At 38.9% G+C, this 18,818-nt stretch overlaps 1 protein-coding gene across 1 annotated transcript in view; it reads left to right on the plus strand.

The window, feature by feature from the left end:
* The window catches only part of RNF216 (ring finger protein 216), a 201,513-nt gene that overhangs the window by 94,453 nt on the left and 88,242 nt on the right, over positions 1-18,818 (plus strand). Inside the window, exons 10-13 of the mRNA XM_043964404.1 lie at positions 4,663-4,713; positions 6,883-7,020; positions 8,666-8,814; positions 9,582-9,660. Of these exons, the coding sequence (XP_043820339.1) occupies positions 4,663-4,713; positions 6,883-7,020; positions 8,666-8,814; positions 9,582-9,660 (417 nt within the window). The remainder of the gene's footprint in view (positions 1-4,662; positions 4,714-6,882; positions 7,021-8,665; positions 8,815-9,581; positions 9,661-18,818) is intronic.

Below are 18,818 nucleotides of genomic sequence, written 5' to 3' on the forward strand. Positions count from 1 at the left end.
TTTTTTTTTTTAAGGCCATGTTCAGTCAATATCAGTTCTTTCTCTGGGAGTGATATGCTTCATCATTAGCCCTTTGGCTTGGATCATTGTGTTGCTGAGAGTAGTCAAGTCATTCACAATTGCCCATAGAACAGTACTGCTGTGCACAATGTCCTCCCAGCTCTGTTCACTTTACTATACATCAATTCATATGAGTCTTTCCAGGTTTTTCTGGAATCCTGCTTGCCATTTCTTATAGCACAATATTCCATTACAATCATACCACAGCTTCTTCAGTCATTCCCCAATTGATGGACATTCCAGTTCTTAGCCACCACAAAGAGTTGCTATAAATATTTTTTGTACAATTTTTTTCCCTTTTCTTTTTTTCACAATTACTATTGTTAACTGTTTCCCTCCATCCTATTCCCTTTCCCATGATATTTACTACTATTTATCTACTTCTTTCACCCCATCCCTCCTCAAAAAGGATTTGCTTCTGACTGCCCCCTCCCCCAATCTGCCCTCCCTTCTTTTGCCCTTCCAACTTTTTTTTTTTTTTGGTGAGGCAATTGGGGTTAAGTGACTTACCCAGAGTCACACAGCTAGTAAGTATCAAGTGTCTGAGGTCGGATTTGAACTCAGGTCCTCCTGACTCCAGGGCCTGTACTCTATCCACTGTGCCACCTAGCTGCCCCTGTCCCTCCTTATCCCCTTCCCCTCCTATTTTCCTGCTGGTTTAGATTACTCCACCCAATTGAGTATGTATTGTTTATTCCCCCTAGAGCCAACTCTGATGAGATTAAGGTCTTTGAGCCTATACTGATGAGTGTAAAGTTCATTTACTGCCCTGTTCCTCCCCTATCTCTCCCCCCACTCCATATGCCCTTTCCTGTTTCTTTCATGTAGGATTTCACCCCATGCTACCTCTCTTCTTTCCCCTTCCCCCTTCTCCAGTGCATTCCTCTCCTCCATTTTACCCTAAAGATGTCATCATGGGGGGGCAGCTAGATGGCGCAGTGGTTAAAGCACCGGCCCTGGATTCAGGAGTACCTGAGTTCAAATCCGGCCTCAGACACTTGACACTTACTAGCTGTGTGACCCTGGGCAAGTCACTTCACCCCCATTGCCTTAAAAAAAAAAAAAAGATGTCATCATGGGGCAGCTAGGTGACACAGTGTACAAAGCACACACCCTGGACCCAGGAGGACCCGAGCCCAAATCCAGCCTCAGACACAAGACACTCACCCACTGTACAACCCCAGGCATGTCACCCAACTCCAGCCACCCCACAAAGAGAGATAAACAATATCTTTTCAAAAGGAACTTATACCTTAGTGGAGTAGAGAGAAATTGATGTATATATACACAGAGGAATATATACTCACATATAAATATCTAGAGAAAAAATATGTATGTGTATACATACACACACACACACACACAGAGTGAATAAAGAGAAAAACTGCAAAGAAATACAAAGTAGTGGAATACAAGTTAGTTTGGGAGAGGGAGTAAGAAAGACTACATGTAGTCTTTGGTCCAAGAGAGGGATATAGTAGCTCAGAAGTAAGGAGGGAGTACATTGTGGCCATAGGCAGTGACCATGTAAAGGTGGTATGTGAAGAACAAAGCTAAAGCCAGTTTGGCTGGACCACTGAATGCAAAAGGACTAGTAGTATCCCTTGAAGTTGGAAAAATAGGTAGGCTAGATCATGAAGGCCTTAACAGTTAAACAGAGGAGTTTATTTGAATGTAGACATAGAAAACCACTGGTGGTTATTGATATAGGGGAATTGAAGGAGTCAAATTTGTCCTTAAGGAAGATCACTTTGGCACTGTGTAGATTGAACTAGAATGAGAATAGATTTAAAACTTTCAAGAAAATCAGGATATTGAATTAATGTAGGCAAAAGGTGATGAGGGCCTGAGCTAATCTGGTAGATGGGTGAAGAGAGAGAAGGGTTCATATTATAGAGGTACATAGAGCAAGATTTGACAACTGATTAGAGATTGAGTGAAAATAAGGAGTCCAGGATAATGCAGAGGTTACATGCTTGGGAGACTAGAAAAATCGTGATACCTTTACACAAAATGAGGAAGTTTAAGTTTGAGGGAAGAATATTGCATCCATTTTGGAATACGTTGAATTGTCTCTGGTACTTGCAGTTTTAAATGTTTAACAGGCAGTTGGAGATTTGAGAATGGAGCTCAGAAAAGGGCTTAAAGATCTGAGTTCATCAAGGGGAGTATTATAGAGTAAAAAAAAGGTGGTCCAGAACAGATCCTTGATGAGGACACTTGCATTTAGGGAGCAAGACAAAGATGAAGATCCAGCAAAGAAGACTTTTCTCAAATCAGTTAAGGAGAACTGGGAAAGAACAGATTCAAATCTAAAGAAGAGAGAGTATCCAGGAGGAGTTTTACCAAAAATGTCTAATGCTGCAGAGAGCTCAAGAAGGATGAGGATGAAGAAAAGGCCATCATTAGACTTGGCAATTAAGAAATCATTAGTAAATTAGAGGAAAACAGCTTCTGTTGAATGAATGATGAGGATATGGAAGCCAGAATTCAGCAGGTTCAGAAAAGATCGAGAAGAGAGAAAGTACAGTCGCTAAATATTCATGCTTTTTCTAGCAGTTTAATAGAAAAGGGAAGGAGAGATGGGAGAGACATGGGCATGTTTGTGGGCAGTAGGGAAGGAGCCTAGTATATATGGAAAATTGAAGATAAGAGAGAATGGGAATGTGATGGTGGAGGTAAGCTTTTGGAAGAGATGAGATCAAGGGTGCTTATAGGAGGAACTGAATTTGGCAAGGAGAAGGGCTTCCTCTGAAGTCGAGGAGATACTTGGAGGGGAAGATGTCTGACTGATGTGAAGTGAACAGGAGGGAGCTTTGGGAAAGTGTCACCATTTTTTCAGTGAGTTATGTGGTTAGGTCCTCCCTTGAGAGGGTGGGGGAAGAGAATGGCATGAGAGTCATGAGGAGAGATGGGAAGATTTGGAACAGGTGTTGTAGTGAGTAGACAAGAGAATCAATTAGAGAGGAGTAAAGGGATTTGCTTACTGCCAGGAGTGCCTAATTGATAATAGTTAATATAAATTTGTAGTGAACACAGTGTGGTTGGACTTGCTCCATGAGAGAGGCAGATGATAGGAAATAGTAGTTAGGTTTAGCAGTAGGAAAAGGGGGCAAAAGATTTTAGAGTAGAGAATAGTGAGAGAGAAAGAGAATGTAACCAGTGTAAGGGTGATGTCCTGGGAAAATATTGAGGGAGAGATCAGAGGTCCCTATGAAAATGAAGACCAAGGGGGCAGCTAGGTGGCGCAGTGGATTGAGCACCGGCCCTGGATTCAGGAGTACCTGAGTTCAAATCCAGCCTCAGACACTTGACACTTACTAGCTGTGTGACCCTGGGCAAGTCACTTAACTCCCATTGTCCCACAAAAAAAAAAAGAAAAGAAAATGAAGACCAAGGTTAAAGTTCAGAGCACATAGGGATATAGACAATGATAAAAGATTATGAGCAGATAAAAATGCTTTGGAATCATAAAAATGGGAGTGGAACATTTGTAAGTGATGGAAAGATAAAGGATATGACTGTATAGCTTAGATGTAGGGTAGAGAGGTCAGGAAATTAAGTATTTTTAGAAAAATTTTCCTCATCTACCAGGGGCTCTGCCCATTGTTGTCAACTTTTGGGAAAGATAGCTTCTTTATATTGTCAGGAATGCTTTAATCATTAAATCTGGCTTTATTTAATCATGTCCCTTTTTATTCCACTAGTTTGGTTATACTTTTATACTCTGATCTCCATTTCACATTCTGTAGCAAGGCAGAAAGAACGTATCATTGTTTTTTGAATTAGATTCATTAAATTTTCTAATGAGAAGCTCTAAATATGAATTATTTTCTTAGTTTTAACTAAGGAAATTTTGCTAGGCTAATCTATTTTTACTTGATTTGGGAGTGTGATCCTTAATAGAAATCACACAGATTGTCTTTTTATGAGACTCAGGATTCAAATCAGCTCATTTAATAGAGCCATCTTTAAAAATTCTATTCACTTTTGAGCAGTTACTCACATTTTTGCCATATGGAAGATCATGTATTTAAAGCTAAAAACAACCCTAGAAATGATTTAGTCTAACACCCTCATTTTGCAGATAAAGAACTTGAGGCACACTGGAGGTGAAATGACTCGCCCAAGGTCATATAGTTAAGTATCAAAGGCTGAATTTGAATGCAAGTCCCCTGACTTCAAAGTCAAGGCTCTTTGTATTTACAATTTTTCACCATTTATTTCTCCATTCTCTGGACTTGATGCCAGGCTGATCTCTGGTTGAACTATCTTGAGAAGCCAACATAAATATCATAGAGAAAAATAATTTTTTCTAACTAACAACAGGAATAACTTTCTTTTGAAAAAAAGAGCTCTGTTTAATGTTTTGGTTTGGTTTTTTTAGTGAGGCAATTGGGGTTAAGTGACTTGCCCAGGGTCACACAGCTAGTAAGTGTTAAGTGTCTGAGGTTGGATTTGAACTCAGGTATTCCTGACTCCAGGGCAGGTGCTCTATCCACTGCGCCACCTAGCTGCCCCCTTTCATTTTATTTTTTATTTCTCATTGCATCCATTTGTGAATTGTGTGTATATTATAGCCTATTCTTTTTTCCTTCCTAGCATGCTGACTTTTTGCTTGCCCTGCAAATGAATGAAGAACAGTATCAAAAGGTAATTGCCTGAAGCATCACTTCTCCAATTAATTAATTGATTGATTGATTAATCTGTTTATTTGCTTATTTGGGGGTGTCCCTCCTGTCATGTTTTCCTAGCATTTTCATGGCCAGTTATTATAACGATATTACTATTTTTCTATTTTAATATGCCCCCACTTTACTAAGTTGAGAGACTTAGCCAGATCCCCCAACCAGATTAACATGTAATTCAAAAATACTGAACCAGATAAATAAAAATACAATACAATGTAGACAATGTCAATTTGTCATTTTCTAAGTCAATATATATTGTCAGGAATCCCTTTCTATTTGAGTTTGAGAGTACTGGTCTAAGCTATAGGTCAGACTCATAAATTGCTCTACTTCTTGATTTGTACCAGACTCATTCCAACATTGGAAGAAGGATAATGAACTTAAGAAACCAATTAATTGGATTAACTGCTATGGGGCTCAGTATTGAAGTGTTTATTTCATTGGGGGGGGGGGAGTAAAATGTACTTGGATATAAATTAGTTTTTACTACCTCTGATGAATTTCGGCCTCTCCATTTCAGTATTAAATTGTAGTAGGAGAGTATTAGCCATCATATCAGGCCTTTCATAAGAAAATGAGAGTCTTTTTGACACCTGTGTTACTTTGCTTACACTTTAATCTTGATCTGAAAGCAGTCTCTTTTGAATAATAAAAATTAACTTTTTCATTTTAAACTCATGCTTCATTTCCTCTGGGAATTCTAGTTGCCTTTGTGTCCAGGCTGTGTTTTTCTGAGTCTTTGCTTGTAAATTTTTAGAGTTGGTCTTTTCTTTTGGGCTTTATAATAGATCTTTATTTCCAGTATCTTCATTTGTTTATGTATTCTTTCACTTTTGTGTCCTAAATTGGGACTTTATGTATTTATGGGCTTTATATATTTATGGGCTGCACAGTTTAGGGGTAAATGTCAGGGCCTTGTGTGGGCTTGACCTATATTATCTGCCCTCCTACAGCTGCCCTCTCTGAATATTGATTACTATATTCTTCAAACTTCAAAGGTCTAAGAAGTAATAGAGCTGCAAACTTTCAGTAGGCCCTAACTGGTTTGATCTCATGGAGGGTATGACACTGCCCTCTTGTTCCAGGTTTCCCAACCAGGTTGGGCCTGGGTAACACAGCTACAGGTGTTTGCCCTTGGTTCTAGCTCCAATAGACAATGGATGGCCCTACTGAGTGTACCTCGGCCGCTACCCCTCCGAGCCCTGCTTCCCTTTAGCTGAGACTCTGTAGGATCCTAGCAACAAACTTGTTGACTTACCCTTGGTCTGAAGTTTGCCGTCTTTGCCCTTGTTACTTGAAGGTTCCATTCCAGTTCTATATGCTGAAACCATGATTCAGGGTTGTAGGCAGAGTGACAGAGCTGTTGGCCCTAGTCTCAGTCCCTGCCCTGGTTTCTTGTCTGTGAGCCAAACCCACTAACTTGGTTTGGAAAAATGACCCACCGTGGTGTCTCCTTGGATTTTCTGATTACTACACAGCCTGGTACTCTTCCTCAACCCTTGTTGGAGTAGTTGTGAGAGAGGACTGGGCTAGACTGCTTCATCCTTCACCTTTTCCAGTCACAAATTAACTCTCCTAGAAACTTGCAATAAGCTTCCTAACTGCTGCGCTATTATAAGCCAAATGTAATTTGGGAAAGGAGCTTTGGGAGGCTATTTGTTGAGCCACTTTGGTTGTGAAATCCAAACTTCATGGTGTAGTGGCTGGACCTGAAGTCAGGAAGACTTGACTCAATCTAATCTTTGATACTTTACTGGCTGTGTACCTTCTATTTCCATTCCCCATAGCAAAATGTAAGCCTTTCGAAGTCAGGAACCACTTTGTTTTGTTCTATCCCCAGTACTCTGAAGGTCCCCTTGTGCATAATAAGTATTGAATAAATGTTGCTTGAATTGATTTTGCCTATAAAGAACTATTGAAAAAAATAAAATGTCAGTTCAAGTAGCTGTAGGAGCCAGATAAACAGAGAATGGCATGAACATCTCAGTGAATTTGAGACTTAATAGCTTTTGTTTTCTGACTTCTTAGTTGACATTCAGTAAGACATTAACATTGGACATTGGTGTGAAATATGGCTCCCCTTGCTTCAGGTCAGAAAATAGGTTATTTAATTTCTGCTTATGGATTGTAGGATGGGCAGATGATAGAGTGCCGTTGCTGCTATGGAGAATTTGCATTTGAGGAGCTGACTCAGTGTGTTGATGGTCACTTATTCTGCAAGGAGTGCCTAATCAAATATGCCCAAGAGGCAGTCTTCGGCTCAGGAAAGGTAAGAATTGCTCAAAGTACACTCAGAACCAAAGGATAATTTAAGTGAGTACAAGTGACTACCAAGTCAGGACACAATGATTCAATGCCTACACTTGCCTCTGACCCTATCTATTGGGTTCTTGGTTCTTAGAGAAAGCAGAAACTTATTTTCAAGCACCAGGATTCTTCTGCATAGGGCTGGTCCTCTAAAACTCTCTGCCTAGCAGGACTCCACCTGTTCCTTTTTTTTTTTCTTTTTTCTTTTTTTTTTTAGTGAGGCAATTGGGGTTAAGTGACTTGCCCAGGGTCACACAGCTATTAAGTGTTAAGTGTCTGAGGCCGGATTTGAACTCAGGTACTCCTGAATCCATGGCCAGTGCCCTATCCACTGCACCACCTAGCTGCCCCACACCTGTTCCTTTTTCATGCAAGATAGAATACCTACTTGTCATCTGGAGCAGGCTCCCAAGAGAACTTTGTAAACTGTTTACATTTTTTACTTGTGTACATGAAACGGCCGATTCTATAGGTGTTTTCCAAATGTTTTTGGTTGAATTAAGATGCATGACTGTTTGGTGCAGTGTCCCTTTTTTTTGGTACAACTCAGTGTGTTTAAGCATAATATGGGAAAGGGTATTGGGTTTTTTTTGTTGCAGTTTTTTTAAAAAGTCCTATTATAAAGGACTGTTTTAAGAACCAGAGCAAAATAAGTTACTTAATTTCAATTATGTTTGAGTCCAACCTTATTTATTCAAGAGCTCATTATCAGTGTTATGGGTTAGCTCGACCTTTTGTTTTTCCCGTCCACTGCTGCTTTCTATCTGGTTGTTTTACTGTTTTTTTTTTTTTTAAATACCTTTGCTGGGGTCAGGAAGGATAATTGAGATGAAATGTAGACCAATAAAATTTTGTAAGATTTTGGGGAAGGAGGAGGCTGAAACACCAAATGAATGTGTTTCAGAAATATCTATAAATTTCATTCATTCTCTCCTTTTAAAAATTAACTACGTAGTCAGTCATTGGTTAATACTAGCCTACATATTCTTATCTGTTTTATTCATTGTAAATGTTACTTCAGAGATTAAGACTCTTTTTGGCATGAAAATATTCCTTTTGTCTTATTGAAAGGCCTTCCTGAGTTTTTGCCTACTCTTGATTTCCTCCATCTGTTCAGGGTCGATCAGGCTGATGTAATAGTACTGCTTCTCTCTGAACTTGGTCAATGACCTCCTGGGGACTTGGGTTGATTCTTGGTACTTATTGAACAGTTCTCTTCATCTTGTCTACTATCAGATATTTGCTAGTTGCCTCTAGGGATGTTATTTGTGTTGGCAGCTGTAGGAGAGTGGGAAGAGCATTCATTGGATTTGGAATTAGAAAACCTGGGTTTATATCTCAGCTATGCCACTTCCTGTGCATGGGACTTCGGTCAAGCCTCTCAGCCGCTCAGAGCCTCATGGAGCAGCTGTACAGTGAGGATAATGTTGCCCCACTGGGTGATGAGTTTCAAATAAATGTGTATGACATATTTGGTAAACTGCAAAATGATGTACAAATGTCAGCTATTGTTCCAAGATGGTTCTCCTGATTGAAGACTCAACTGGGTGATTGATGCTTAGTATTCTGAACCCCGTCCTTAATTTTTTGTTACATCATCATTGTAGTCAGAGCTCAGCTGTATGGAAGCCAGCTGCACGTGTTCATTCCCAACCAGTGAATTAGAGAAGGTGCTGCCAGAAACCATCCTGCGAAAGTACTATGAGCGAAAGGCTGAAGAAGAAGTAGCCGCTGCCTGTGCAGATGAACTGGTCAGGTATGTACATACGGCATCCATTGGCTTTCATCTGGAAGCCAAGATGACCACTGCCTCACCACCATGATGCCTGACTAATGTTGCTTTTTATTTTGCTTCCCCAACATTTCACTGTCTCATCACTGGGGAACAGAGGCATCTGGGGCTACCCTGCATGCCTGAGCCTCTAGCATTGGCTCAGAATGGGCTCCTGGGCTCAGAGTACATGACTTCCGCCCCTCTGCCTTTTTATCTAAGGTTCATTCCCCACCCCACCCCTTCTTTAGGAAGCTTTCTTTGATTCCCTTAGTTGTTAGTGCTTGCTTTGTACCCCTTCAATAATCTTTTCTATACTTATCCACACCCACACACAACCCTTTTCTTCCTTCCCTCCGCATATATACATTTGTGTATGCATATGCATATATATGTATATATAGTCTAATTGCTTTATATATCTATATAGTTTTATTCCTATAATAGCCTGTTAAATTTCCCCAGTAATTTGTAAACTCTGGAGGTCCGGGACTTTTTCATTTTGTCTTTATATCTCCAATAGTTGGCACAGTTCAATGAAGCTTAATTGCTTATCAGATCACACTGTACTGGCCTAAGAAACTAAGGGTAACAAGTGATAGAGCATGTGAACTATGTACTTCTCTCTAATCATTCTGTTTAGCACCGCAACATTATGTATGAGCATTCATGAAGCTAAATCAAACCCAGTCTATGTTATTATATAAATATAAATTCAGAGCACATATCCATTATGATCTTTTGAACTTCAGGTGTCCCTTCTGTAACTTCCCAGCTCTTTTGGACAATGAAGTGAAGTGGTTCAGTTGTCCCAATCCTCGTTGCAGAAAGGTAAGGGGACTGATCTTTTCCTAGAAATGATAACCATATTAACATTTTAAAGCCAAGATGATTGTCTGCCATCCTGACCCTTGTGATTGATTGTCTGATGGACAGACACCAAAGGAATTGTGGTCCTTTTCAGTACACTAAATAAGGAATTATATTTTGTAAAAGTCAGCTGAGGGTCAGGACATACAGGGCATTTTATCCATAAAGCAGTAAGATTTTACTTTTGTTGTAAATGCTGACACTATAATGTCATGTGCAGGTTTTAGTTACTTTTGTTTATCTGTTTCAAGAAAGGCGTTCTGCTGTAGTGATAGCATTTATCTCCTCCCTATTTCAAAGCCCAGATGATAGCTCTAGTTTTCTTAAAGTCTTGGGAAAATTTATTCAGTCTTTGCATCAAGAAGCTGGTAATGAAATGCAATGGTACAGAAGAGTTCCAGGGAACTCATGATAGAAGAGGATCTCCAAATCCAAGAAGAAAAAAAAAAAAGAACTGTGGAGTATAGATGCTGATTGAACCATACTATTTCTTTTGTTTTGAGTGCTGTTGTGTTTTGTTTTGTTTTTTCTATTTTGAGGTTTTGCATCACTGCTCTGATTTTTTCTCTTGTAACAGAATTAATGCAGTAATAGAATTAATGTTATTATGTGTATATATATATATATGTATATGTATATAGATATATAGATATAACCTATATCAGATTACCTGCTGTCTAGGGGAGGGGGGGAGGGAGGGGAGGGAGGGAGAAAAATCTGAAATTGTAAAGCTTGTATAAACAAAAGTTGAGAACTATCTTTACATGTAACGGAAAAAATAAAATACCTTATATGTAAAAAAAAAAAAAGAAGCTGGTAATGAGGGGGCAGCAGCTAGGTGGCCCAGTGAATAAAGCATCAGCCCTGGATTCAAGAAAACCTGAGTTCAAATCCAGTCTCAAACATTTGACACTTACTAGCTATGTGACCCTGGGCAAGTCACTTAACCCTCATTGCCTTACCAAAAAAAGAAGAAGCAGAAGCTGGTGATGATTGTCATGAAATGTTTATTGCTTGCTATAGAATTTTTTTAAAATTTGAGTAAGATTAATTTATTGGATTAGAAGTGAACAATCTATTCCTCTCTAATGATCCTTTTCTCTGCCTTAATCTCTAGCCTGATATGTAAATTAAAGATATCCTAACAATCCTTAAGAAAATCATGTGCAGTTTTGCTAAGACTTGCTACATATGACTTGTGTGGGTTATAGCTTGGTTTTTAAGTCTAGTAGGGAGAACTGTAGCCAGAAAAACTTTAAAGTCAATAAGCTAGAAAAATTAAGTTTGTCTATCCTGTTTGTTTTAATTAGTTGTATGCCCCAAATATATTCTTATCTGGACTAGGAAGTATACATCAAGGAGAGTACTTCATAGGGATTTGAAATAGGAATGTAGACATTTATTTATAGAGATTAAGCTCCAGTATTCGTCATTCATTATATTCCTTTTGTCCCTTTCTGACTCATTCATGCTACAGCTAATTTTTTTTTTTTAACGGGGCAATGGGGTTAGGTGACTTGCCCAGGGTCACACAGCTAGTAAGTGTCAAGTGTCTGAGGCCGGATTTGAACTCAGGAACTCCTGAATCCAGGGCCAGTGCTTTATCCACTGTGCCACCTAGCTGCCCCATACAGCTAATTTCTTAATTAGCTGGATTATTGGATGGTTTAAATTATGTAACCATCCACACTTTTAAATTAATACTATGGCACATTCATTATTTTGTTATTATATTCTAAAATAATATATCCAAAGGTAAATATTCCTCTCTGAAAATATTAAAGTTCAGGTTTTTTTTAAAAATCCACCATTTGTAATTGTTTAGTTTGAGTGGATAAACTGATTGGAAGGAACTATGTTGAAAGAAAACATTTGAATCAACTCATCCTTCCTTATGTAAGAGCATGGGGGGAGCTAGTGTACCACTAGGTGGCAGTAGCACTCTATGTCTAAAGGTGAATCTTTTCTGTTTTGTTTGGTTATTGGGCATTTTTAAAGTATTCATGTTATCAAAACACTGGCATGTAAGCAGAATCAACAAAATCCTTTTGGGCATAACACTAAAACAAGTAGTTCTATGCATTTAGAATTTTACATCGAAGATGTTAACATTCTCATGACATATGTTTTACCTTCCTTTTACGGGGCATAAATTTTGCTCGACATACTCTTCAGCAAGATGCTTTGGCCAGCTGTTAATCTTTGAGGATTCGTAATGTTTCAGAAACAAATCCCAGACTTATTTTGCCTATATGAGATAGCTATCATTTTTTTCTTAAGGACGTACTCTTTTGCCAGATTTCTGGTAACCTGTCAATGTATGATGAGGAGCTCCTATTAATATATTATCCAGAAGAGAGTCTGAAAGATTGGAAACCTTCCCCTGAAATCCCAGAAGAAAGAAACATTGTATTCTTGATGAGATAGGACCAGAGTCTTTGTTTCCTATCTATGATGGAATGCTTTTGTCAGGCTCCTGGGATCCCTTGTGTGCTTTGAGATAAAGAATTGGTTGGTTTTTTTGTTTTGTTTTTTTTTTTACTAAGATTCAGCTTTTTGGGGGGCATTTAATGGGTGAGATGTGACTGCTGGGGTTGTTAGGAGGTTTGAAGGTGATACCTCTGGCAACTGAAAAAAAAATTCTCAGGTTAGAAATTATTCTTGTTGAATCTTTCTTCCTAAAGAATCTGCGGCTTAGTATGTAAACTCACATGATGTTGGTAGAATTTGGGGGGGGGGGTGAGTTGGGGTAGAAACTTAAAGCCTAACGAAAGAAGTGGATAAGAAAAAAATATTCAAGGATAGACACTTAAGCCGAGCAGTTCTGAAGATGTTCAGCTACTTGTTTCATTTCTCTTGCGTTTGAGTTGTGAATGCTTTGATAAAACCACACGCTTTATCCTGTTACCATTTATATTCATATTTGCTTATTTTCTCTCCCCTACTCTTCACTCCTTACTTCCCACTCTGTCCCTTCTAAGATACAGTGATGTATTTACCCCAACAACAATTGAAATGTAACTGATATTAACATCTGCAATAGGCAGATCTGTGTTGAAAGGAAGGCATCTCCAGCAGCCTACAGTAACTGAATGGACTCGTGAAGAGCATTTAAATGAATCTACACCAGCTGTCAGTGCCAGTTTGGCTCCAGCTGTGTTAACTGAAGTTTGGAACTAATTTGAGGCCTGGCCAATCAACTGACTGCCATAAAAAGCACACATCTTTACATTTGCAAAGATGCATGAGGATTGTGATCCTTTTGTTTACCCCTACATTAGGGCCATGAGTAATAGAGATTATATCACCTTACCTTTGTATAGGGAAAGACTGTTGTCTCCTTTAATCACATGATGGCACTTAGAGGAGAAAATTGCCAATGTTAAAAAAATTCTAGCAAACAATGAAAGATTTAAGGCAATCTTTTGGAGACATAATGAAATTTGACCTGTGTAATGCAGGTCTGTATAAGACAGAAGAGATTGCCACCTCTTAAGTGAGCATCGTGTAGGTCAGCGATTAAGGTTAAAGCCACTTACAGTACTGATGTCTTCCCATTGCATCCTAAGCTTATGCCATAAGGGATCCTCTGCACTTCTTTCCCCCGGGTTTCTCTTTCAAATTCTCATCAAGAGGAGTTGAAATTATATTACAGAATCTTACCTTGAAGCTTTAAGGACTGTGCTTAGTGGAATGTGTCTTTGTTTTTTAGTCTTATTGCCTCTCTTTATCAGTTTCCAGCTTTTTTTGTTCTCATATTAAGAACTAAAGCTAATATATTTGTCTTCACAGGGGCTTTTATCCAATTGGTGGATTTTGGGTTATTATCCCCCTGATAAAAATACACCATGTTAAATTTTGTGGGTATAATTTGGGGGGTTGAAAAATCTTCTGTTTTAAGAACAATAGGAGGAGAAATACTGGTAATCCTTTGTTTTTGTGTCCTTTAAAACATACACATCTCGGGGCAGCTAGGTGGAGCAGTGGATAGAGCACCGGCCCTGGAGTCAGGAGTACCTGAGTTCAAATGCGGCCTCAGACCCTTAACACTTACTAGCTGTGTGACCCCAGGCAAGTCACTTAACCCTAATTGCCTCACTAAAAAAAATTTAAATTAAATTAAAACATGCCTATCTCTTGGGAAAATGAAATATTGCATTTGATATAGTTGGATTTTATTCTTTATTGTAGTTTTTGTGAACATGTTACCTTCTTCATTAAACTCTTAAGGGCGGGGGCGGCTAGGTGTCGCAGTGGATAAAGCACCGGCCCTGGATTCAGGAGTACCTGAGTTCAAATCCAGCCTCAGAACCATGACACTTACTAGCTGTGTGACCCTGGGCAAGTCACTTAACCCCCATTGCCTGCAAAAACAAACAAACAAACAAAAAAAAAAAACCTTAAGGGCATATTCAACTTTGTTTCTCACAGCACCTATACAGTGCTATACTCCTTTGTCCTGTCCAGATCTAAATGGGAGTCAGAGAACTCAGTAGGTGATATCTCTTCATGGAGCCCTTTCTCCCACTATTCCAGGCTGGATGACGATTCCCCAATCCTACCCAGAAGGCAGTCCCCGTTCCCCCCCAAGACCAAACCTTGTTGAGAAGGTGATAACTTAAATTGGTAGAGGTAGTTTCTCCAGCTCTCCATACTAAGGAAATCACAGGTCTGGTCTGGATCCTGTCCTTTGAGAGCTTATAAGTAAGTATTCAGTTGTATGGTACAAAGTCAAATCTTTAAGAACAGAAGGGAGCAGCACACTAAAATTAATTTTTAAATTTCCTTTCACCAGAGGAATTGTATCATTACATTAAAGTTGTTAATCTATCCAAGAGAGCCCTTCAGGAAGGAAAAAGGGTTACTTATCACTAACCTTGGTTCTCAGATCTGAAGATCAGTCAGCATTGACCATGCAAACTTCTGTGCCTTAGGAAGGAATAGATCTTTTACTTTAAGAAAAAGACAAAAAAAATTTTTTTTTAATGAAAAATGACAACTCATTTGCCCTTTAGAGACTAGTAATGTATGGGCATCTAACTGTAAGGTGACTCCCTCTTGAACAGCTTTAACTTGAATCATACCTAACTTCTCCAAATACATAGAAGTGTTCTAGGTAACCTTGGGGAGGACTGCAGAAGTAGCAAGTCAGTAATCTATCTTCTTGTTGTTACTTTCCCTTCCCTCAGCTCCCATTACTTACTACTTGTTCTCTAGAGACGTGAACTAATGAAATATGCTAGTAATCCTCATTTTCCACTCCTGCTTTACTTTGTCTTTTCTTCATCCTATCACCACCCATGGAGGGTGAAGGAAATATTCAAAATTGGGATCCAATAGAGTGTGTGATAAATCTTTATTACTATCTATGACTTATTTGAAGAGCAATAGGAATGATGTTTGAGAACATTTCAGCTATCTCTGGCCATGAATGCCATCCTTTCTCCCTCCAAAGTCCAGCTTCACACTTTGTCTACCTGTCCTTTATTGTCAACAAGAATTCTAAAAGCCGATGCCTTATTAGCAGGGATCATACTTTCCCATACTATCTTTTCTGTCTGCTTTTAGAACCCACATAGAGTACTTAGAGGAAGAACCTCTTTGTGGGCTTTAGAAGAGCCTTATGTGAACACTATTAAAATAGAAACTCCCACCCACAGCAGTCAGAGTTTTGCAGTCATTGCTTAGCCTCTTGTCAGGTCCATCCCTGATTGACCCTGCACATAGGCTATATTTCTGTGAAACAGCTGGGTGGGTCATTAATGGAGCCTTCTAGCTGTGGCCAGGGTGTTTTGACAATGCCAGTCTTTCTCAAAACCACATATCCTTTGTTTGGCTTGCATTTTCCCCCACTGTGTTGTATATTATTAAAGTAATTTAATATTGTCCCTGAGTATTGGTATGTGTCTGTTTTCCCATTGACAGGATACATTAAAAAGTGTTAAATTCATTCCTTTAGTTTTTTTTTTAATTATAAAGCCCCTAATTATGTTTTTCACACACCCAAAATAAATGTGTTTCCCTCACAAGTAAATTGTATTTCTCTGTACCAGCAGAATTATCTATATGTATATATGTTTTAAATGATTCTTTTGGTGGTCTCCCAGAATCTGTATGTGTTCTGAGTGGAGGAGATAGTGTTACCCCTTTTTTGCAGTCTCAGCACAAAACACTGCAGAATTTCCAGGCAGTAGAAAGATGGGAATCTGAAATAGAAACTGTCGCTATGGTAATAATACATGCATGAAGCAACTTGTATCCCTTTGGGTGTCTGTGTAAGAAAGAAGGAATGTGAAAAGAGGAAAGAGCAATAGTATGCTATAGGGCAGCTTACCACATTAAGCATGGTTATTTCACAGCCTGAACTAACCTGGTATTGAGTTAGGGTTTGGTGATTTTTTTTTTTTCATTTCTTGTTTGAATACAGTAATTTTTTAAATGGTGCATAGTAGCTGAGAAGTCGAGGTTTCAAGAATCTCCAGAGAAATGACTAGCTTTTTGCTCTTAAGAATGTGGCCTTCCCAGGGAGTGAGATGGGTTTGAGAGAATAAAGAGGACCTTTGCCTGACTTTTTTTTTTTTTTTTTTTTTTGGTGAGGCAATTGGGGTTAAGTGACTTTCCCAGGATCACACAGCTAGTAAGTGTTAAGTGTCTGAGGCCAGATTTGAACTCAGGTCCTCCTGACTCCAGTGCCGGTGCTCTATCCACTGTGCTACCTAGCTGCCCCATTTTTTTTTAATAGACTTAAAAAAAATTTTTTTTTATTTTTTTAGTGAGACAATTGTGGTTAAGTGACTTGCGCAGGGTCACACAGCTAGTAAGTGTTAAGTGTCTGGGGCCGGATTTGAACTCAGGTACTCCTGACTCCAGGGCCAGTGCTCTATCCACTGCGCCACCTAGCTGTGACCCCTTTGCCTGACTTTTAATCACTGAAGTTATTTGTATTCATTTCATAGGCCCATAGTTAGAACTTGAAGAATATGCATCAGTAATCTCTGGTCAGTGCTACTGTTAAGAATCAGCCTGCCCCTTAGGACCTGTAAAAGCCTTACTGTAGTATTCTTCATCTCAGATTCATCAGATCTAAGGAACTGATTTCTACTGTCTCTGAAAGCTGAATTATACTTGTATGTTCTCTGGCTGAGCTTAAGTGTCATATGTGTGAGTGGTATAGTCAGCATTAAGCACTGTGGCAAATTAGCACAATGGTTGAAAGCAAGAATCAAGTTCATTAAGGTCAAGTGCAAGGTAGTACATTTAGGGGTGGGGGGGGGAGGTAAGACTGTGCATTATGGAAGGATTAATCCTATGCCAGTCCAATTAAAGATGTTGTCGGTGTCACAGAGTATTGTAGCTGTACAGTGAGTCAGTATTCTAGCACTATGGGTTGTGTGTGTTTTTGGGTTTTTTGAAGGAATATGAATATAGAAAATGAGTAGCTTATTGTATTGGTTAGACCCATTACCAAGAGAAGGAAAACCTGATGAGGTTTCAGTAGGGAGCCTTGAAAAAGTTGGAAAGTAAGAGTTACATGGAGAAGTTAAAAACAAAGCTGGATTACAGTAATCATTGTGGAGGGAGTGGGCGTGGGGGGGGTAGATCTGTGATTTTGTTGATGTAGGAAAGTTATGGGAAGGAAATTCCATCTACCATTGTAGATCTGTGATTTACAGTCTTAAGATATGTGTTGCCTGGGGCTCCTGAGAAGTCATTTGGCTTTACTCAGGGTCACAAAGCCAATATAGTATGTGTCAAATCTCCTTGACTCAAGGGCTAGTGTTTCTCTATCCATGACCCCATTTTCTTTTTCAGAAGGGTAATTTAATGAGTCTTTGTCTTTGAATGGTTCTTACAAAAAGTCACTAGACGTCTCCATCTGCATTAGAGCAAGGCAAGAGAAAGCAGAAATAGCCACTTATGAAAGATCTAAAGAAAGGTTTCCAGATAGGTCATAGGTCATGGGATCATATGTTTAGAGCTGGAAGGGACGTCAGAGGTCATCTAGTCCAACCTCATTTTACAGATCTGGAAACTTGAGGACCAAAGAAGTTTAGTGAATTCCCCAAGGTTGCATAGGTTTTGGGGTTTTTTTTTTAATATCATCACAGCTTTCCCCTGTATCCCTCCCACTCCTCCCTGAGAGCTTTTCTCATAAAACAGATAGAATTTTTTTAAAGACAAAAAGGAGAAAAAGGAGAGGAAAAATGAGCACAATTGATCAATACATTGAAAAAAGGCCAAAAACATGCTCAGTGGGCAATTTTTGACAGGTACTGAGAGAGGCAGGATGAGAAGTGCTCTGATTCTAAATACTTTGCCATTCTTATGAATAATTTTACTTTATTTTTCAACTGAAAGGCATTTGTTTTTTCTACTTCCAGTCCCCCAGAAGGGGAGTAACAAAACCCTTGTTACTGATCCCGCCCCTACCCCATGATGCCCATAATGCCTATATTCCTTTACCTTTATTTTATATAGGTCTCAAGCCAGTGAGAAGATAAGGAACAGAGACAGAGAGAGAGAGAGAGAGAGAGTGTGTGTGTGTGTAAGTAAGTAAGTAAAATAACTGGTTATGTAATATAAAGAGGCAAGTATATTATTAGCTTCCTTTTACACCCAAAGATAGAAGACTTTCAAGAAAGTTTGAGTCTGAAAGGATGAGAAAGAAAAGTGATGAAGTAGAGATTGTAATTTGTCAGAGCCCAAGAAACTAAAAGTTATATTAATCTTAAGCCAAAGAGAATAAAGAAATAAAGTCAGATGGAAGTCCCTGAAGGTCCTGATTTTGAGGGCAAAGTTTAAATTTGTTCTGAAGTGTACCATGTCTCTAATAACGAGCAGGAAGTTGTTTTAACACCGGAACACTGATGGGAGAAGTGGAAAGCAAGCAAAGGAAAGATACATAGTCAAAGAAATCAGAGGGGTAAAATCTGTTATTTAGGATTAGATTTCTTCTCTCTCTCTCTCTCTCTCCCCCCTCCTTTAATAGTACTTTATTTTTTTTATAGTTACATGTAAAGATAGTTTTCAACATTCATTTTTATGAGTTCCAATTTTTTTCCCTCCCTCCCCTTTCTCCTTCCCCAGACTGTAACCAATCTGATATATGTTATATATGT

The sequence above is a fragment of the Dromiciops gliroides genome, chromosome 1 (assembly GCF_019393635.1).
Source record: "Dromiciops gliroides isolate mDroGli1 chromosome 1, mDroGli1.pri, whole genome shotgun sequence".
Classification (NCBI taxonomy): domain Eukaryota; kingdom Metazoa; phylum Chordata; class Mammalia; order Microbiotheria; family Microbiotheriidae; genus Dromiciops; species Dromiciops gliroides.